Source organism: Panthera leo, chromosome D3 (assembly GCF_018350215.1).
Source record: "Panthera leo isolate Ple1 chromosome D3, P.leo_Ple1_pat1.1, whole genome shotgun sequence".
NCBI classification, from domain to species: Eukaryota; Metazoa; Chordata; class Mammalia; order Carnivora; family Felidae; genus Panthera; species Panthera leo.
In genome coordinates, this window is record NC_056690.1 from 28,938,630 (window position 1) to 28,960,593 (window position 21,964).

Sequence of the window (21,964 nt, forward strand, 5' to 3'; positions counted from 1 at the left end):
AGGGCACATTTTTAAAGGAATTCTAATGAATTTTTAAGAATTCAAAATGGAATGTTTAAATCCAGAAACCAAGTAGTATAAAGACCCCATGCCCATGTACCCACATTCAGCTTCAGGCTCAGTCGGTTGAACGTTGACTCTTGAATTTGGCTCAGGTCATGATCCCAGGGTGATGGGATGGAGCCCCACATTGGGCTCTGCGCTGAGCATGGAGCCTGCTTAAGATTCTCTGTCTCCCCCTCTACCCCCTCCCCGGCTTGTATGCTCTCTCTCTCTCTCAAAAATAAATTAAAAAACAAAACCAAACCCTGAGGTCAAGAGTCACATGCTCTGCCCATTGAGCCAGCCAGGCGCCCCAAGTTGGAGAAAGTGAACCATGAACAGGAAGACACAGACAAACCGACATTCCTCACAAGCTGCTGCTGGAGGCACATAAATGAGGCCATTTTTCTGGAAGGCCATTTGGCAATACCGTTTATTCCCGTAAGCTTAAAATGTCTACTTCCTTAGGCATTTCCTCCAAGGCTATAGGGAGGAGAGTATTCAAAATCTGTTGGCAGTGAGGATGCTCATGCCCACATCAAGTCAGGAGTGGGACAGGGGAGATTAGCCAGCAGTGGAGCTGGATTAGATTTGTTGTGGGAGCTGGAGATGGCAGGTTCAGTGCTGCTGTTAAAAATGATATGGGAAGGGCACCTGAGTGGCTCAGGCAGTTAAGCTCCGACTTGGGCTCAGGTCACGATCTCACTGCATGTGGGTTTGAGGCCCGTGTAGGGCTCTGTGCTGACAGCTCAGAGCCTGGAGCCTGCTTCAGATTCTGTCTCCTGCTCTCTGCTCCTTCACCACTCATGCTCTGTTTCTCTCTCTCTCTCTCTCTCTCAAAAATAAACATTAAAACAATTTTTAAAAAATGACATGGGAGAGGGTGTCTGGGTGGCTCAGTTAAGCGTCAACTTTGGCTCAGGTCATGATCTCATGGTTTATGGGTTCGAGCCTCTGCTGTCAGCACAGAGCCCACTTCGGATCCTCTGTCCCCCTCTCTTCACCTTTCCTCCACTTGTGCGCTTGCGCTCTCTCTCAAAAATAAATAAACATTAAAATTGCTTAAAAAAAATGATATGAGACGGGGCGCCTGGGTGGTTCAGTTGGTTGAGTATCCGACTTCAGCTTAGGTCATGATCTCACAGTTTGAATTTGAGCTCTGCCTCGAGCTCTCTGCTGTAAGTGCAGAGGCCACTTTGGATCCTCTGTCCGCTCTCTCTCTGTCCCTTTCCTGCTCATTCATTTTCTCTTTCTATTTCTCTCCCTCTTCCTGTCACTCCCTCCCTCTCCCCCCCAATGAATAAACTTTATTAAAAAAAAAAAAAAGACATGGGAGGGGCACCTGGCTGGCTCAGTCGGTAGAACATGTGACTCTTGATCTTGGGGTTGTAAGTTTGAGTCCCACTTTGGGGTGCAGAGATTACTTAAAAATCTTTTTAAAAAAATGACACGAGAGATGTTCATAACCCAATGATACTGAGAACAGGTTAGCAAGCAGAACATGTGGTCCAGATGAAGTGCCCTGTGTGCACATGAGGAAGATGGAGCCATGGTCACAGATAGCTACCATAAGGTGGAAAATCACATGTGTTCTGCCTTCAGTGTGGATGTCCTCCCTCATCTGGGCCCTGAGTGCCACCACAGCCTTCCTAAGACGCTTCTTTCCACCCCTTTTAAGAAGCATTCTCCTTTCAATCTGAAACTGTCCTTCCAGATGGCTTTCCCACCATGCTGGTATGAGAGGCCCAGCCAGATGCTCCCTCCTCCATGCCAGGCCCTCTGGTTTCATACTTCTCTGTTCTTTCTCTTCCCTATTGGAGGTTTGGCTTTGGCATCATCCCCTTCTCATGAGCCCTGATGGCTCAGACCATGGCAATTCTTACTTCCTCTTGAGTTTGTAGGGCCCGCACTGGGTGCACCCTGGCATGTACTAAACAGATTAACTCTTTTTTGCTATTTTTACACTCATCATTATTTTTTTTTGCCTTGCCAACAGTATTATGAATTCCTAGAGTGTAGGATCTGGTCTTATACCTCTGCATCTCATTGAGCTCCTGGCATGATGCCTTGGCTTAGATAAGAGGTGCATAATAATCACAGGTAGGATGGTGGAAAGCAGTGCTGGCTTCTCTTCTGATGGCCTTCCAGGGCTTTCTCTCCATCAGTGCTACCTAAACATTGAACCACTTCGCATTCTGAGCCTTTTTTTAAAAATCAAGACATTTATTTAAAGATGGAGAGTTCAGGGGCGCCTGGGTGGCTCAGTTGGTTAAGCATCTGACTTCGGCTCAGGTCATGATCTCGTGGTTTGTGGGTTCAGGCCCTGCGTCGGGCTCTGTGCTGACAGCTCAGAGCCTGGAGCCTGCTTCAGATTCTGTGTCTCCCCCTTTCTCTGCCCCTCCTATGCTCATGCTCTGTCTCTCTCTGTCTCTCAATAATAAACGTTAAAAAAAAAAAAAAAATTAAAGATGGAGAGTCCAGGCGGTTAGTAGGTGGTTCTGTTTAACAGATAAACAAATGAGTATCCAATCCTGGAGAACAAAGAAGATACATTAGAAGCCCAGGCATAATAATCTTGAAACCTATACTGTGATGGAGATGCTCCCTTCCATTTTAATAACAAATCACTTGCTAACATGGTGAGGGTTAATAAAGATCACTGATTGAATGAGTTAAGTATCTTGAGGTGGCATAGCTGTTACTTAGAGCAGTGAGCCTTTGGAGAAGACATTTGACCTCTTGAAGTCCCTGTTCTCCTTACTTTGAGCTTTTTATTTTGAGAGTGTTTCAAACATGCAGAATTGTAAGGATAGTATAGAGTGCTTGGGTACACCCTTCCCTCAGGTTTACCCATTTTCTCATTTATACACATCTTGGAGCTCATGCTTGGTGAATAACAGCCAAGTTCTGTCTTGCTCCCTCCTCCTTCTGGACCCTGTTTTCTCTTTGCCCTTGGCCCCACAGTCTTCTCTAAGTTCCCCACCTGGGAATCTGCTGGAGGCGGGGGGGGGGGGGGGGCGCGGATAGGGGTGGGTAGGGAATAGGAGTGACCCAGCTGCCTTTGAGCTGACCCACTCGCATCCAGTCCAGGAGAGGGACAGGCAGGTGGGCACATCCAGGCTAAGGGGCCTGGACCAGAACTCCCCCCTCTCCACACCTCCAGAGGCTCATCCTTCTTTTCTGCCCCCTCTCCCCTTTCTGACTCCCTCTCAATCCTCATCAGAGGTGATGTTTTATTGAGTGATCTGGCCACTGTGTGTGGCATGGAGCACCTGTTACAAAGAATGCCAGATTTGCTCTGAGAAGCCCTAATGGAACACTCTGTGCCCTCCAAAAGCCATGGGTCTGCTCTGATTCATGATGGAGGGATTCAGGCCTGTGAAAATGCAGAGCAAATCCTCACCAGGTGCTGTGTACTAGGAACTCAGGCTCAAGGCCAATCCAGTCCAACCTGGGGATGGGGTCAGGGCTTAGGAGCTCTGGTTGTCTCACATGGTGCCTCTCTATATTGAAGTATAACAAACCTACTTCAGTGAATGACACAAGGACACATCTTCAGCATGACGCTACCAGATGAATGTTCACACATGAAAACACCCCCTTAGCCACAGCCCAGGTCTGCATCTGGAACAGGCCCAGCACCCAGCAGGCTCCCCCCTGTGCTTCAGCCAATGTGCCCCCACTCTTCTGGCTTCCCAGGCCAGGGAGACGTTTGTTCCTAAACTTCCCTGTCATTGGAGTCACACCATGTCTGGCTTCTTTCACTCAGCAGCTTCTTTCAATTAGCATGTCTGTGATGGATGATCAACCTTTTAGGTAGCCATTCTTACTTATGCCATGTGTCATCCATTGTGCAACTCTACCCCAGATCACTTTTCTGTTCTGTTCTACACTCGATGGACGTTGGGGTGCAGTCTGCCAGACAGTTTTCCCAGGTGGTATGTATCCATTTACTTTTCCCACCAGCCACGTGGGGTGTTCCCCTTGTCAGACATCCTTACCAACATCTGACATTGTCAAGGAACCTGCCTTTATAATAAGCATCCTTGTTGATTTTGAATGCATACTCAAATTTGAGACCCACTAGGTGCCACGACAGTGGGAATGGAGAGGATGATTTAGGAGGGAGAGACCCTATATGTAAGGAAGCTTTGAAATTTGGCAACTGTGTGTACATGCAGGAGGAAGGGGAGGAGAAAGACACAGATATGCACCCCTGAGGGAGATGGGCCCTGATTCTGTGCTGCTTCTGACAGGTGGGGTACAAGGTGATGGTGTATAGGGACACCTGGGTGGCTCAGTCAGTTAAGTGTCCAACTTCGGCTCAGGTCATAATCTCTCTGTTCATGGGTTCGAGCCCTGTGTCAGGCTCTGTGCTGACAGCTTAGAGCCTGGAGCCTGCTTGGGATTCTGTGTCTCCCTCTCTCTCTGCCTCTTCCCTGCTCGTGCTCTGTCTGTCTCTCTCTCAAAAATAAATAAACATTAAATAAATGAAAAAATTTAAGGTGATGGTGTGTGGAGTGTGTGGGGTGTCAACCCTTCCAAGGAGAGAGTCTAGCGGCCAGTGGGTGATGCAAGGAACAAACTTGGAAGAGCAGTTAGCTGCAGTTGTGAAGTGGGTGGGAGTGGCAGAGGAGGCCAGGCAGAAGGCTCTGGCGGTGGGTGTGGTGGGCAGAGGAGACGTGCGGAGAGACTGGGGTGGGGCGGTGTGGGCAGGGAAGCCAGTCCCAGCAGCTTGGGCCTGCCTCTGTCTCCTGTTTTGGTCATTGTGTTCAGGACTGATGGGTGCAGTACTTAATTCCCTTTCAGATAACATTGTAGAGGATTTCAAAACAGGAAGATGTTTTCCATACTCTCTCTACCCAGAGATGGCTATTGCTGACAGTTTAATTTTTTCTCTTCAGTCCTGCTTCTGTGGGTGTATGCTTTGATATGTATGTATTTTATTTATTTTTAAAATGTATTTATTTTTTAATTTTTTTAAATTTACATCCAAGTTAGCATATAGTGCAACAATGATTTCAGGAGTAGGTCCCTTAATGCCCCTTACCCATTTAGCCCATTCCCCCTCCCACAACACCTCCAGTAACCCTGTTTGTTCTCCATATTTAAGGGTCTCTTATGTTTTGTCCCCCTCCCTGTTTTTATATTATTTATGTTTCCCTTCCTTTATGTTCATCTTTTTTGTATTTTAAAGCCCTCCTATGAGTGAAGTCATATATTTGTCTTTCTCTGACTCATTTCACTTAACATAATACCCTCCAGTTCCATCCATGTAGTTGCAAATGGCAAGATTTCATTCTTTTTGATTGCCGAGTAATACTCCATTGTATATAGATACCACATCTTCTTTATCCATTCATCCATCGATGGACATTTGGGCTCTTTCCATACTTGGGCTATTGTTGATAGTGCTACTATAAACACTGGGGAGCGTGTGTCTCTTTGAAACAGCATACTTGTATCCTTTGGATAAATACCTAGTAGTGCAATTGCTGGGTCGTAGGGTAGTTCTATTTTTAGTTTTTTGAGAAACCTCCATACTGTTTTCCAGAGTGGTTGCACCAGCTTGCATTCCCACCAACAATGCAAAAGAGATCCTCTTTCTCTGCATCCTCGCCAACATCTGTTGTTGCCTGAGTTGTTAATGTGAGCCATTCTGACAGGTGTGAGGTTGTATCTCATTGTGGTTTTGATTTGTATTTCCCTGATGATGAGTGATGTTGAGCCTTTTTTCATGTGTCGGTTGGCCATCTGGATGTCTTCTTTGGAGAAGTGTCTATGCATGTCTTTTTCCCATTTCTTCACTGGATTATTTGTTTTTTGGGTGTGGAATTTGGTAAGTTCTTTATAGATTTTGGATACTAACTCTACCTGATACGTCATTTGCAAATATCTTCTCCCATTCCGTCGGTTGCCTTTTAGTTTTGCTGATTGTTCTTTTGCTGTGCAGAAGCTTTTTATTTTGACGAGGTCCGAATAGTTCCTTTTTGCTTTTGTTTCCCTTGCCTCTGGATATATGTTGAATAAGAAGTTGCTGCAGCCGAGGTCAAAGAGGTTTTTGCCTGCTTTCTCCTTGAGGATGTTTATGGCTTTCTATCTTAGGTCTTTCATCCATTTTGAGTTTATTTTTGTGTATGGTGTGAGAAAGTGGCCCAGGTTCATTTTTCTGCATGTCGCTATCCAGTTTTCTTGGCACCACTTGCTGAAAAGACTGTCTTTATTCCATCGGATATTCTTTCATGCTTTGTCAAAGATTAGTTGGCCATACATTTGTGGTTCCATTTCTGTCTGGTTCTCTATTCTGTTCCATTGATCTGAGGGTCTGTTTTTGTGCCAAGATATGTATGTATTTTAAATATGTGAGTATATATGTGTGTGTGTGTGTGTATATATATATATATATATACACACACACACACACCTCTGTTTGTTTATTTATACCTGTATATTTTTATACTTGAACTTTTTTTTTTTAACTTTAATTTTTTTAAAATTTATACTTCAACTCTTGAGTTTGGTTTGAGTTTTGGCTTTTTCACAGCTCAGATTGTGTTCATCTCCTGGGGGTGACTCTGGCTGGGACCTGTGTGCTATGGCCCCATTTTATATGAGGCATGGACAACAGCAAAGCTTCTGGCCAATGGGACTCTTCCCGTGGTTGGGTTGTGAGGAACTGGACTGACCTCTGGTGTGGGAGATTTCTTAAGACATTTATTGGTTGCTGCATTCTAGAGGGCCATGCTTCCCTAGGCTGAGGGGGACTGTGCAGCCAGGGTGACTCAGAGTGCATGGTCACTCCCTGTGTGACAGCCAAGATGGCCTCACAGTGAGGCAGTCTTGGGAGTAAGCCTTCTCCAAGCTCCTCTGCGCAGTCATCCTGCATGCTTGACACGAGCTTTTTATTTACTATCTTGTTAAAAGTTCCATTATGGCCTTTTCCAAATATTTGCAGAAGTAGAGATAGAAGAATGTTCTCTCAGGTACTTGGAGAGTTAGCAACATATGGCCAGTTTCACCCATCACTCTCCACCCACTTCTGGACTATTTTCAATCACATTCCAGACACCATATGATGTCAACTGCTAGTCCTTGAGTGCAGATCTGTAGACGATAGGGCTTTACTCTCCAAATACCACAAAATCATGTGAGATAAGCATTTTAATAAATTATTGGCTTGGCAGAGAGAATCCTCAGCACGTGGTTGCAGGCCTGGAGCCCAGAGGCCAGTGCCTGAACAGGGATCTCGAGGACTCTCCTGGACCTGTTGAGGCCAAACCAGCAGATTGGAGTAAATGACAAAGGTTGTAGGTCTTCTGAACTAGCTCAAATAACATGCTCTTTTCAGGGCAATGATATTCTCTCTAGGAGTAGTTCTTCTGTTGATCCAGTTCGTTGGGGATTGAGAAATCTTGAGGGCAGAATTTGGAGAGCTTGATCAAACAAACCAAGAGGAATGTGAGAAGAAAGTGCTTTCAGTCTCTTGTGTTTGTATGATTAAGAAATTTCTTTCTGCAAGACTAAAATATTCTTTCCTTACATGTAGGTGGCTGGCTAAATTCTGAAACACAGATTTTTATCTAGTTAGAAAACACTTTATATTTCTTCAAAAAGTCAGAGAACCGGAATGCAGAAGGATGGCAACAAAGAAAAGGAAGCAGTTGTGTTCTGCTAATGGCTACCTGTGAGGTCAAGAAGGCCCACTCCCTGTTGAGGCCAGGTGTTTGCATTGGTTACTATTGGTGATTGAACAATTGGTGTCTAGTCATTGCCTGCCTCCTAGACGAAACCACCTGGGGCAGTAAACTGCTGCCACGGAACTGAGAGGAGAGGAGACCAAGAGAGGCACGGGAGGCTGCTCTGGAGCTTCCTAAGGACTTGGTGAAGGTTGAAGACCCAACCGAACAGTCCTGCGCTTTGGGGGTTGGGGTGGACAGGAAGGGGCTTTTTCAGCTGGATGGGAGGATGCAGGGGACTGCTTTGCTCAGGACTTCTCTGACTGAGGGGCTGTGGAATGTGTGGTAGGCTTTTTGGGATGCTCCTGGGGTCAAAATTGGCAATGAAGTGTGAGCATCATGTCTCCGTGTTGTCTGAGTCTGGAAGGATTAGAAAGGTGAAGGAGGGACGCCTGGGCGGCTCCGTTGGTTAAGTGTCCAACTCTTGATTTTCAGCTCAGGTCATGATCTCACAGTTTGTGTGTTCGAGCCCTGTGTTGCTACAATGTCAGCATACAGTTTGCTAGGGATTCTGTCTCTCTGCCCCTCCTGAACGCTCATGCTCTCTCTCAAAATAAATAAATGATGATAAAAAAAAGAAAGGTGGAGACCCCCCCTTTTTTTTTAAGTAATCTCTATGTCCCACATGGAGCTTGAACTCAAGAGTCACATGCTCTACCCACTGAGCCAAGCAGGTGGCCCGAGGAGACCCTTATTAACAGCTGGTGTTCACTAAGTATTTCTTTGTGGCAGAGTCTGTGGCACACTCTTTATGTGGATTTTGTCATTGAACTTTCAATTCTTATTTTATCAAATAATATATGCACATTCAGTTTTAGAAGTCAAGGAGTGGTAAAAGACAAGAAACCGTGGTGTGTCCCCACTCACTGAGTACTCCCCTGTGACTCTCTGCTCTTCCTTCTGGTATGTGCCCGTGATTCCGTGTAACGTGCATGTGCCTCTATCTCAGGTCATCACGTTTATGAGTTTCATAAATTATCTATTGACTTTCTCTGTAGCTCCCTTTACACAGCCATTATCTGTGCTTCTCCCTCATTCTGCCAGTATTTTACCTTCTGGGTAAATCCGTAAGGAATACTTACGTTTTATGCCTATACAAATGATATCCTACAGATGACCATTATTTTTTTTCTCCAGAATTAAATTGCCTTCTTAAAAATGTGCCCAGTTTTCTGTGTACCTGTGGCTGACTTTTCCTGCATCTTCCAGTCACCGCTCAGTACGGTCATCCCCATGCTCAGTGCTGCCAGGCTGTCTGTCAGCTCTGGCTTTTTCCCTGGACTTCCCTCTGGAGCTCTCATGGGCACAGGCCAGAGGCAGTGCTAGTCTCTTGAGCTGCACAGCTCCATTGTTGGGTTTCTTGTTTCCTGTATCCTGTGGTGTGTTCTTTTTGATTCACTCCCTCATCCCACTAGCTTCTAGAGAAAGAACTCAATTTCTGGAGGCCATGTCCATTTGGGTGCACATGGGCTTCTGGTTTGGAAATACTAAGTCAAGGATTGAGAAGTGCATCCCGCTGTTTTCTTGTTTCTCGTGCTGCTTGTGCGGGCCCAGCACTTCTCCCAGTGAGCTTCGAGGCGACTTGTCTCACTGCCACAACTCATGTCTGGTGCTTCAGGGAAAGTTCCTCCAAATCATGTTGTGTCACGTTCCTTCTTCTCCCTGTGTTCCCTCTGCCCCCCTGTGTCTGAATGTTGGCCCTTTGGTCCTCTTGTAATTTATCTTTTATCTTCTATATCCATCTCTTTGTCCTTTTGCTGCGTTCTGTGGGAGATTTCAGTTTTATCTCTGACTTTTCATTGCTAACATGCTTTTAATCCTAAGAACTCTTTGCTTTGCTTTTTGTAACCTGACTTCCTGTTTTATAGACTCCTGTTCTTGTTAAATGGATGCAATGTCTTATCTTTGGATAGTAAAGATAGTTTCTTGGCATTTTTTCTCATGGGGTCTTCATCTGCCACGTAAGGGTGTCTTGGGAAGCCCTTGGTTGGTGGCTCACCTCAAGAGGACAGGGGTACCAGGAAGGCAGGCGGATGCTTTTAGCACGAGGGGCTTGTCCACTGGGAGCTTCCCCAGAGGTTCATGTAGCTTCAGGCTCTGTGTCTTTCCTCCAAAACATGGTCTTCTAAACACTGGGCTGTAGAGTGAAGGCCTGGGTGCTACACTGGAGGAAGCCACGGGTGGGCAGAAGGGAGACAGGTGGGCTTCAACAGTTAGTGTGGATCTAGACACTCAGTGGCCACATAGTTCACTTTTTTCATTATCCTCCCCTTGCCCTCTCACCTGGGTGGGTTGACCCCTCCCAGTCCAGTGACTCTTCTCCAGAGAATAAATCTCTGGTATCTGCTGGTGTGGGAATGGTTACCCAGCAGTGTGAAGTGGAGGAGGGGATGCGGGGAAGGCTTTCACACAGGAATCTTTCCATTTACCCTTGGTTCCTGAGTGCCTGCCACACCCTGTCCTGAGCTTTGCCGAGATCTGGAGCTGTCACTGGGTTGGCCCTCAGCCCTCCTCACTGTCACTTACTTAGGACTCTGCTTTCTTAGCTTGCCGTGTCTATCACCACTGGACCATCGGCTTTCTAGATTCTAAAATCCTGTTGTTGGAGCCATTACTCCTGTCCTTCCTGGCTTTGTGAGTTTGTGTTAAAGAAAAACAAAATCCTCCTTTATCGGTAGTTTTAGTGGGGTTTTAAGACGGAACAAAATTAGACGTGCAGGTTCAGTTCCTTATGCCAGCCTGGAGGTTCATATTTAATTTTATTTTTAAATGAAATTATTGCAGGGAACATGTTTATTTGCACTGTGGCTTAAGCTAGCTTAATTTAAGTCAAAACTGTGTTTCCTGCTCAGGACCAGTGTAGTGATTTGCTTTCCTTCTGGTCTGTCTTCACTTCCTGGCCCTTCTAGGGGTGGGCTCATAGGATTCCTCCTCTGAGGCAGGGCAGAAGGTTTGGGATAGGCCTCAACCATGGGCAATGCTTAGACCCAGCCGGCATTTAGAGAGGGTGGGACAGCTCTCTCTTGTGCTGGCCTGAGCTCTGCTTTACCGAACAGAGCATTCCTGGGCTGTGCCACAAGTGCTGGGAGCTTACCCCCACACATACACGACAATTGCATAGGCATGGGGTGAGGGTGGGGTGGGTGCTGTCCTGAGCACCTGATAGGGAAGCAGGGATGCCAGAGCCTTGCTTCTCTGGTATCAGCGGCGGACTTGAAGTGCCCAGGGTCTGGAGTATCAGGGGCACCTTTTCCTTATCTCTTTGGTAGATGGTTGGTAAAATTGTGGTAGGATTCTTTTTTAACTTGGCAAGATCTTTTTCCCTATATGGTGTCTGCTTTTGATGGTGTGCTTAGGAAAGCCTTCCTCATCCCAGTGTTATGTAAGTATTCTCCTGTTATCTTGAGCTTCGTAAGATTGGGGCTTTTACACAAACAGGGTGAAGGGTCACCCATGTAAACTGCAAGGTCCTAGGTAGTTGAACAGACTCTTTGCACATGCAGGTGCCACTTCATCTGGAGGCTTCTCTTGTAGGGTGGGGAGAGGCGGGGCTGGCAAAATTCCTGCCTTGTGAGAGGTCAGTTGCTTGATGGTTGTGTGGTTCTCAAATGAGGAGAGGTTTCCTCGGGGCAGAACAGAAGCCTCACACAGATAGATGGGCATCCTGTCCACCTGAAGCTAGGAGGGTGAGTGACTGAGAGAGGAAAGAACCTTCCTGCTTTAGACAGCAGCAGGAGACCAGACGGGCTCGCTCTTCTGTGAATGTGAGCACACGTTCAGCAATGGCAGAGGTGGTTGAGTCTGGAGAAGCGTGTGGCATTGAAGAGGGTGCTGTCAGGAGAGGTGGAAAGACCCTTGGGTGTGAACCAGGGCCCTTTGGAATGGAGCATGATGGGAGGGTCAGGCAGCCGGAGAGCAGGGAAGGCCGCTTAATGTTTCTCATCAGCACACCCACTCAAAGCCCCTTCCTGAGAAGTGTGCAGCTGCTGGGGCACACTTCCAGGTGGCTCGGCTTCAGTAGGAGAGCAGCTCTGCCTGAGGGAGACTGCTGTCATCTGCTAGGAAGGGAGCGACACCAGCATCATTGAACGTTGGAGGTATTTTGGGATGCAGTCTTACTGCGCAGTTAGGCAGACTGCTTTCTGATTTCTGTAACACACCCTAGTGCTTCCTGTGTGCCAAGTGCCTGACATCATTACTGTAATCCTCAGACCAGCCCCATGAGGTAAGGACACACCGCGTCTGTATCCAGATGCTGTATCCAGGGTCACCGGCTGGGGGGTGGAGTCGCAAGGGGCAGGCTGGAGCATTAAAACACTTGGAGCTTACATCCATGCATACCTTCCCAGGACACAGTTTGTAGTTTTTTTGCCTTATCCTGCACTGATTTGTGTTACAAAGAATATGAACCAACTCCAGTTGACAAATTGAGTTTCCCAATTTGGGGACAGAAAAAAATGTAGGCCGGATGCTGGACAGGAGCTGTGCAGGCTGTGCCAAGGCTGGGCCTGTCCTCACACCCTGACTCTTCTGTGCACCTGCCTTCATTCTAACCACAGCCCTTTCAGAGAGCTTCTTTATGAGGAGCATGTGTGTGTATGTGTGTGGGGGAGATGGAGTGCCTCTGCCAAGACCCGGAGCTGGCCAGTGGCCAGGTTGGAATTTGAGCCCCCAGTATGTGTGATTTCTGGGTGATTCTGGAGCCCAGGCCCTTCTTCCTCTGTCTGCTTCCTGCAGGTCCAGTGCCCAGCACTTCCACCCATCTTGGCACATACCTTTCCTGTCACCCTGGCTTCTGCTGCCTGGGTGTGCTTATTCGAGGATTGATTTCTCCTGTATCTGCCACACTGATTCTCAATTCTGTATATTGTGACCTGTCAAAATGCATGGCATTACCACTCCTTGTGTTAAAAATAGGCAGTTATGTGGTACTGATTACTGCCTGCTGCATACCAATCTCTGCTCTCAAGGTGTTCATAGGACAAGCAGGGCTGACCGACAGGGAGCTGACAGTTCCCACAGGAGCTGCCTCGGGTGTGGCCAGGGTGACCATGAGGTTTCTCTGAGGCAATGAGTGGGGGTGCCTCGGTAGGAGCATGGTTGGAGGGCCCAACAGGCAGGGCTGGGGGGATGGTTGGCAGTATACTTGGCAGCAGGGCTCTGGGGGGCTGAGGGAGTGGGCTCCACAGCTGTCTGCCTTGCTGGTAAGGAGCGAGGCCCTTGAGGCAGGTGGGGACAGAGCCTGGGTCACTTCCCACTCCCACTGGCAGTCATGTGGCTTGGGAAGCTGGCAGAGGTGGTAGGAGTGGGACCGGGAGACAGAAGCCTATGAAGAAGGACCACCAAAGGTACAGTGAGAGATGGGGTGAGGACTTGGATTTTAAGGAACAGAAGTCAGAATTAGGAAGTGAAGAGGGGGTTCCCAGGTTTCCAGTGTGGGCAATTGGTGGACATAGAGCTGAGGTTACAGGGTTTTTTTTGTTTTGTTTTTTTGTTTTTTGGTGTGTCACTGCCCTCTGCTCAGGCAGGGTCTGGACAGGAAGGGCCTCCTCTGACCTCCTGGTAGGGGAGTTCACAGGGCCTGTGGGGTGGATCAGGTCCTCCCCCAGGAAACTCTGGTCTAAACCAGATACCAGTTGAACCCTGACCAGGCCGACTGGTGTAGCCATGGCAAACAGGAGGAAGCTATACCAGGGGAGCTGTGGAGCCCAGCTTGAAAGGGGGGACTGCTTGCTCCTGAGCCAGTGTCAGTCCTCCATCCATCTCAGAGGCCTGGGCATGCCCAGGCAGTGGCCACCAGACAGGCCCCTCTGTTATGGTGCTGCCACCTTCCTGTCAGCCTCAGGGTTAGGAACGGCTGCCTTGGTATCAGAACTGGGGCAGGACCACCGATTCGGGTCCACCCTTGTGAGCTGATCCTAGTTTTGCTCCCTGACCTCCCCCAGCTGGGCAGGCCCTTGGCTTCCCCGCACTGACCTCAGGCTTGATCGTGTGTGGGTGGAGCTCACTAAGACTTGTTTGTTCTTCTAAGTTGTTTTCTCTGAGGCTGTAACCACCACTCTGTCTTTAGATCTATTTTCTTGTGTGCTAGTTTGACTTTATTGAGTGACAGTTGCTGGAAGGGGTATGTCTTCTGGAGACAGAGGCTGAGGAGTGGCCATCCAGGTTCAGCTGCTTCTGTAGGCATCGTGGGGACAGAGCACAGGGGGCTGTGGAGAGCAGCTGGTCCTGCATCTGCCTGGGGGCTGCCCTGAATGTGGGGCTGGGACCCACGGCAGCCTCATGCAGTGAGCACGTTGGTCTTTGGTACAGAAGGAGGAAGGGACACCACCCTTAAGCACTGATGTGAGAAACTGTTCCCTGTGCAGTTAGAACCAGATAATGGACGGCAAGATGCTGAGCTGGCTGAAAAGGAAAGGACAGGGCCTCCTTGGGGAAAGCGTGGGGTGGTAACAGAGAGCAGAACTGCCTGGTTTCTTTTTTGCCTCATCTTCTATTCTGTGGAGCATGATCTGCAGACTAGAAACAGGAGCAAAAACATTTTAAAAAATATGGTTTGCAGAACTGAAAATAGTGCTCAGGGCCCTCTTCACTCTTTAGCCAACAAACATGCAGGGCCTGTTTGGACAGGTGTTGTGTGCAGCAGTGGAAACGACACGTACGTGACATGGGCCCATTGCTGCCTCGCAGAGCCCTGGCTCCCGGCTGAAGAGTGGCCTTCGTCCTTGGCTCCATAGCTGCTCAGCCCCTTTGGTGGACGTTTATTCTAGTTCTGTTTGCTCTTGTTAAGGTGTGTGTTCTAGCTTGTCAAGAGAGGCCTGTTACTGGCCTCCTGTCTTGATGATGCTCGTCAGGTTCTTTGAGTTACAGCCAATGACCACACTGTCCGTGTCCTCAGTGGTGTCGCCCTGACCAGGATGGGGCAGGGCTCCTCCCTCCGCACATCTGGGATCTGGTGCCTTTGGACCTGGCAAGGTCCCCCCCGCTTCAAAGCTATTAAGCTGTTGTCTGTGTCTTGTCTCTGTGGATGGTGCCAGGTGTCTTTGCTGCGGTCAGAGTGCACGGAGTTTGTGTGGGGCCCGTGAGTCTGCTGACTCCATTAAAAGTGGCCAGCCAGCAGCTTGGGAGAATTGCTTTCAGCCAGCCAGGAGCCTGCCTAAGCCCTTGGAGATTGCTTGTCTTGGGCACAGAGCCCATCTGCGTAATCAAGTCCCCCTCTCAGAGCCCTCAGCCCTTCCTCTGCCTTTCTGTGCTTCACACCTTGGTTTCTGGCTCCACCTTCTATCCATGGCCTCTCCACTTCTTCTCAGCCAGCCTCCAGCATGTTCCACTGACCAGCAAGTACCCTCTTGCTGTGTCTACTCCTCTCCCCTCACCTCCTGCGGCTCTGTGGCCCTCAGCCCTGGCAAGTCTCCATGGCAAGGTTTGCCTCACACTGCTATTGGAAGGTGGGGAAGGGAACAGGTATGGCCTTGGGGGCTTGGGGGCACAGGTGAGTTGTCCTTCTGAAAGCGGGTTTGCTCAGTCAGTTCTCTTGTTGGAAATGCTCAGTGACTTAGAGCCTAACTGGGTGACAACTCTTGATCTCCACATATGGATGCCTGCCTCATGCTGGCTCAGTCCTCTGAGCCTGCCACACTCACTTCCCCATGAGTTTGATCTCGTGTTGTCCTTCTGCATTGTTCCTTTTACTCCATTCTTGTGGCCCTGATCACATTGCCCCTCGTGTGTGTGTCTGCTCCATCCTGGCTGCCTTGTTAACAGGAACATGTTGTTGCTTCTTTGCCTCGGTGGAGGTTGGGGAAGCAGATGGGGGTAGGGACTCTGAACCCATGTGTTTAATGAGTTACCCAGCAGTGTAATGGGTCAGTGTCATTTTATGCTTCTTTTACACATTAATACAGATTTGTCCAAGTCTTAGAATCTAGCCTCCTTTCTGAATTTAAGGATCACAAACATGATCCTGCAGCTCCATTTGCATACTCTTCCAGTACCCTGGGGTTTGCTTGTTTGTGTGGAGCAGTCAGTAGGCTTTCTAGCACCACTGGACCGGGCGTGTTTATGTTTATTTTTATTATTTTTTTAATGTTTCATTTATTTTTGAGAGAGAGAGGGAACGTGCACGAGGGGGAGTGGGGGAGGGGAAGAGAGAGGGAGACACAGAATCTGAAGCAGGCTCCAGGCTCTGAGCTATCTGCACAGAGCCCGATGCGGGGCTCAAACTCATGAACCATGAGATTATGACCTGGGCTGAAGTTGGACGCTTAACCGACTGAGCCACTCAGGTGCCTCTGGATCAGGCTTTTTTTTAATTCTCCTGGGGTGAGTCTGCAGAGCCCTGACGTGCTCGTTCATGTGTTTATCAGCATGCCCAACGCTGGGAAAGAGGGCAGGCTCTGAGCAGATGGGCCAGTCCCTGGGACCCAAGCCTAACATGCCCCTTCCTTTCTAACAGACACACACAAATGTTTTCTTAGCTTTGTGTGTGTTCGGCAGGGTGTGTGCTGCCATTCACAGGGAGCTCAAGCTTAGCTGGTGTACGTGGCTCTATCCTAGCAGAGCATTAGCCGGTGAAAACCTATGATAGCATTCTGTCTCTGATTGGGCATGTTTTGGCAAATGTGTTTTTAAGTGTTTGCCACATTTGTGGGGTTTATTTCCTTTGTCCAACCCGGAGAACCTGCACGTCCCACGTACTTTGGGAGGAACTAAGAGTTGACTTTGTGTGCCTCCTTTGTTTTACAGAGGAGGAGACTGGAGCCAGGGCCCCACGGTTCTTAATGCCAAAGTTGAGTGGGGACCCAGGCCACTCAGAGGGTAGGAAATCGAGGGTGCTGGCTACTCAGCCATCTGAATACACTTGATTTTGTGTGGGTTGTGAGTGACTCCTAGGGCCTAGATCCTCTGGTTCTTTGTGCTGGAGGTAGCTGCTTTGCTTTGTGGTGTCTGCCTTTACTGTTTTTTCCTTCTCATGGCTCTGCCCTCTTACTCCCTTGCTCAGCTTGCTTGCCTTTTATCGCTGTGCTGAGAGTCCCTCCCTTGATGCCTCTCCTGGACCTTAGCTAGGCTGGTATGCCATGGGACAGTGCCTCTTCCGTCCAGGGGCAGTTGCTGTGCAGGGCCTGCTGGCCTGGAACCCTGCAGGAGCAGACTTATAGGCACATGTCAATATCTCTTCTTCTTCTTCTTCTGTGTTACAGTGAGGATGCCATGAGAAAAGCTGGTGTGGCCCACAGTAAATCCAGCAAGGATATGGAGAGCCATGTGTTCCTGAAGGCCAAGACCCGGGTAAGGCCTTGGTGGGTGCAGTCACCCTCCCTGGCAGCGAGGCTTAGGAAGGGGAGGGTGCAGGGCAGAATCTGGAAGCTATCTGCCTATGGAGTGGGGGCGGGGTGGTTGCTCACTGATTGACCGTGGGTACTGTCACCTTTACCGTCAGTATGCTGTCAGTCTTCCCACGTGTCCATGGTATACGGGCGGGGGGGTGGGGGGAGACATGCAGGATGTAGGCCTGGCCTGTGACTACAACCCCATTGCCAGTACCATCCATTCATGGTGGGCAGAGCCCAGCTCTTGTAGGGTGTTCAATGGGGTCCAGCTGTTCCTCTGAGTAAGAGTGCTCCCCATGGTGCTCAGCGAAGCTCCACAGGGCCCTGACACGTGGGCCCAGAAGAGTTCTTGTCATCTTTTGTTTAGTGCTAAAGGTGATGCTTGTGGAAGTTGAGGCCTTGAGCTAGGATCCAGGCCGAGGAATGTCACAGGTGGAATAGTTGGGGAGGATTTCCAATGTATGAGCTCTCGTCCTGGGCCAGGTGCCATGGGCTTCATGTGACTACCTCCTTTCAATAGAGTGTTCTCCCCAGGGCAGAGCTGTTTTTGTAGAAATGAAGCAGAACAGGAACAAGGAAGCCAGCGGCTTGTCTAGTGTTACCCAGCTTATGCGAGAAGGGGCTGATGCCCAGCCAGGGCTTTTGTTGCACCACTGCACCTGCCCTGCCTCCCTCTCAAATCCTGACTGTGCAGACCCTCAGCTGCACTGGGTCTGCGTTGAGCACTTTGTTCCTGAGTGTGGTATTGGGAGTTCTAGAACATCGTTTCATGTCAAGAATTAAAAGCAGATGCTGTTAGGGGGGCCTGGGTGGCTCAGTCGGTTGAGCATCCAACTTTGGCTCAGGTCAGGATCTCGCAATTTGTGAGTTCGAGCCCCACGTCAGGCTCTGTGCTGACAGCTCAGAGCCTGGGGCCTATTTCAGATTCTGTGTCTCCCTCTCTCTGCCCCTTCCCCGCTCATGCTCTGCCTCTCTCTGTCTCTCAAAAATGAATAAACGTTAAAAAAATTAAAAAAAAAAAAAAAGTAGATGCTGTTTGTGGCCCTCAGTGGGATACTGGTTTGGATAAACCAAGTTTTAAGACATATAGAGGTCAGTTCGGGAAATTTGGACATGGTCTGTGTGTTTAGATGAGGTGAATGTTTTTCGAAATGGAAAGATCAAGATTATCGGCTGGAGAAAGCAATTTCCAGAAGAGAAACCACCTGTATGATGTGTTTGTGACCACATGTAAGTGTAAGGAAGAGCTGAGCACTGAGATGTGGAGGGGTCTGCACTCTGGATATACATAATAAACATTTTCTTGGGACACCTGGGTGGCTCAGTTGGTTAAGCATCTGACTTTGGCACCTTTCGTGAGTTCGAGCCTCACATCAGGCTCTGTGCTGACAGCTCAGAGCCTGGAGCCTGCTTCAGATTCTGTGTCTCCCTCTCTCTCTGCCTGTTTGCCCGTGCATGCACGTGTGCGATCTCTCTCTCTCTCTCTCTCTCTCTCTCTCTCAATAACTAAACATTTAGAAAAATGTTTTTAAATAAATAAAAAATAAAATCTTTAGAAAAAAACACACACATTTGTGTAGAAGCTTTCCTGTTGACATACCATTTTCATTTCTCTTGGGTAGATACTGAGGAGTAGAATTGCTGAATCATATGGTAATACTGCCAGGCTGTGGGTTTTGTTTTTTGTTTTTTGTTTTTTGTTTTTTTAAATAAAGATTTTATTTTGGGGGCACCTGGTTGTCTCAGTCAGTTTGTTAGGTGTCTGACTTCGGCTCAGGTCATGATCTCATGGTTCGTGGGTTTGGGCCCCATGTCAGGCTCTGTGCTGACAGTTCAAAGCCTGGAGCCTGCTTTGGATTCTGGTCTCCCTCTCTCTCTGCCCCTTCCCCACACATTCTCTGTCTCTGTCTCTGAAAAATAAATATTAAAAATTTTTTTAAATTTATTTTTAAGTAATCTCTGTACCCAATGTGGGGCTCAAACCCACAACCCTGAGATCAGGAATTTCATGCTCCACCTACTGAGCCAGCAAGGTGCCCCGCCAGACTTTTTGAAAGCAGTTGTGTCATTTTGCGTTCCCATCAACAGGGTATGAGATTCCAATACCTCCACTCCTTATCAACACTTGTTATTGTTTGTCTTTTTTTTATTATTATTATAGCTGTCATAATGAGTGTGAAGCAGTATCTCACAAAAATTGTGGTTTTGATTTGCATTTCCTGGTGACTAATGATATTGAGCATCTTTTCATGTGCTTGTTGGCCGTTTGTATATACTCTTAGGAGAATTGTTTATACAGATCCTTTGCTGATTTTATTTAATTTTATTTTTTTAATTAAAAAAAATTTTTTTTATTACGTTTCTTTATTTTTGAGAGGCAGAGAGAGAGAGAGAGAGAGAGAGCGAGCGTGAGTGGGGGAGGGGCAGAGAGAGAGGGAGACACAGAATCTGAAGCAGGCTCCAGGCTCTGAGCTGTCAGTGCAGAGCCTGATGCGGGGCTCGAACTCATGAACTGTGAGATCATGACCTGAGCCGAAGTCGGATGCTTAACCGACTGAGCCACCCAGGCGCCCCAATTTAAAAAAAATTTTTTTAACATTTATGTATTATTGAGAGAGAGAGAGAGAGAGAGAGAGAGAGAGAGAGAGAGAGAGAGAGAGAGAGAATGAGCACAGGAGGGGCAGAGAGAGGAGGAGACACAGAATCCGAAGCAGGCTCCAGGCTCTGAGCTGTCAGCACAGAGCCCAACATGGGGCTCGAATTCACAAACCGTGAGATCATGACCTGAGTCAAAGTCGGATGCTCAACTGTTTGAGCCACCCAGGTGCCCCATCCTTTGCCCATTTTAAAATTGACTTCTGGTGTTTTTTTTTTAATTGATTGTTAGAGTTTTTATGTATTTTGGATCTAAGTTTCTTATTAGATGTAGAATTTGCAAATATTTGGGGGGATGGGGTGTTATTACTGGTCTTGTTTGTATTTTCTTTGCATTAAAAGATATTGATTAGGGTTTGTTGAACTATTTCAGCTTTTGAAATGCAGAACTTGTTGGTTCAGTATTGTTTGTTATCTATTGTTTGATAAGGAACTACCCAAAAGCTTAATGATCTAAGCAGTGAGTTATTTCTCCTGATTCTGCGGGTCAGCAGTCAGGGCAATTGGAATTGCCTGGCTGACCATTCTGCTGGTCTCCTGTGTGACCTCTCATACAGCTGTATTCAGCAGGCAGCTGTGCTGACCTGGAAGGTCCATAAAGGCTTTATTCACATTATCTGCACATTGGTTTTCCTGACATGGCCTCCACATGGTGTCTCCAGCAGTATGGCCTGGACTTCCTTACTACGTGGCAGCTAGCTTCTGAGGAGGAGGAAGTAGAAGCTGCCAGTCCTCACAAGTCCTAGAACCTCACTCAGATACAGGAGATCCTGAGGCCAGTGCCAATCCAGGGCAGTGGGAATTGCCTCTGTCTTTTGAAGTGAGCAGTGGCCTGTTTGTACAGGGAAGCCAGGGATTGTTGGTGGCCCTCTTGGAGATTGGCTGTCACAGATATTCTCTGATCATCTGAGGAATAAGCTTTCCATCCCAAAGGGGGTACCTGGCAGCACAAAAGCCCCCTCACCTTCTTAGCCTCTGCCTCACTGCAGCCCACACTCTGGATCTTAACAACAGCAGTCCATTTCCTTTGACCAAGCTCGTCCTAAATCCCTAACTCCAAGAGGAGGCCCCAGCTATTTGGAAGAGGTTTTTTGTTGTTGTTGTTTTTGTTTTTTTAACAGGTGTTGGAAATTTCCTGTCTTTTTTACAGAGACAGACCTGCTCCTTAGGCACTGTTGTCGAGTGGCCAGCTTTTTTCTACTGCTTAGGCTCCTCATAGAGCTGGCGCCAGTCAGTGCAGTGAGGCCCTTCTGTGAGGACTGGTCAGATGGCAGCCGGGGCACTCTTGTTACCTGCACCTCTGACCTGAGATTCCATTAGAACAACTGTGAAAGAATTGAAAAAGTGGAGACCCAGAGCAGAGAGAAGGATGAAGGAGAGTAATTTCTCTGTTTCTGGATTCTAGGAAGGGCTGGGAGGTGGAAGAGGCCACAGAGAAGGGACTGACCTTCCCTGGGAATCCTGACAAGCTGGCCGGTCCAGAGGTGTCCACCCTGAAGGGAACTGGGGCACTAATGGGCACCTCAGGTTGCCTAGTGTATCTCTCAAGGCAAGGAAAATCTTGAGTGCTCTCATTTAGAAGAAGTTACCAGGGACCCTTGGCTGGCTCAGTCAGAGGAGCACGTGACTCTTGATCTCCGGGTTGTGAGTTTGAGCCCCACGTTGGGTGTAGAGATGACTTACATAAATAAATACTTAAAAAAAATAAAAAGAATTCACCAAATTGCCTGGCATGGGCTCGTGCTTCTAGTGTGGATGTTAGCACCCCAAGTTAAAGCCCTGCCCATTCTATCATTGGCTGGATCCAGGTTTAATGGTCAGACTCCATTTGTTCCCTGTAAAGTGGTGTCCCCTTGCAAGGTTCACGTGTGAGCTCATGTGATCCCACATCAGCTCTATGATGCAAATATAGTACCACTGTCCCCAGTTTCAGAGAAGGAGTCTCTGGCATACAGATGCTAGTTAACTTATCTAGGAGGTCACAGATCTAGGTGAGGTAGAGCCAGGAATGGAGCCAGATGGTCTGGTGTCACCACACTCTTAGCCACTTCTCTTACTGCCTCCCATCCGTCAAGGCAAAAGATACCAAACAGCCACTTTAATTCCTTAACACCTTTAATTCCTACAGATGGGACTACTCTCTGCCTAAAGGAGGCTGATGGAAGCAAAAATAATTGTACCCGGGGATGGTGGGTTATTGTG

General features: G+C 48.1%; 1 protein-coding gene across 2 annotated transcripts in view; it reads left to right on the forward strand.

The window, feature by feature from the left end:
* LOC122204134 (mediator of RNA polymerase II transcription subunit 15) overlaps window positions 1-21,964 on the forward strand; it is a 67,268-nt gene that overhangs the window by 6,116 nt on the left and 39,188 nt on the right. For both annotated transcript variants that reach the window (XM_042911367.1, XM_042911368.1), the window contains exon 2: window positions 16,979-17,066. In XM_042911367.1, the coding sequence (XP_042767301.1) occupies window positions 16,979-17,066 (88 nt within the window). The remainder of the gene's footprint in view (window positions 1-16,978; window positions 17,067-21,964) is intronic.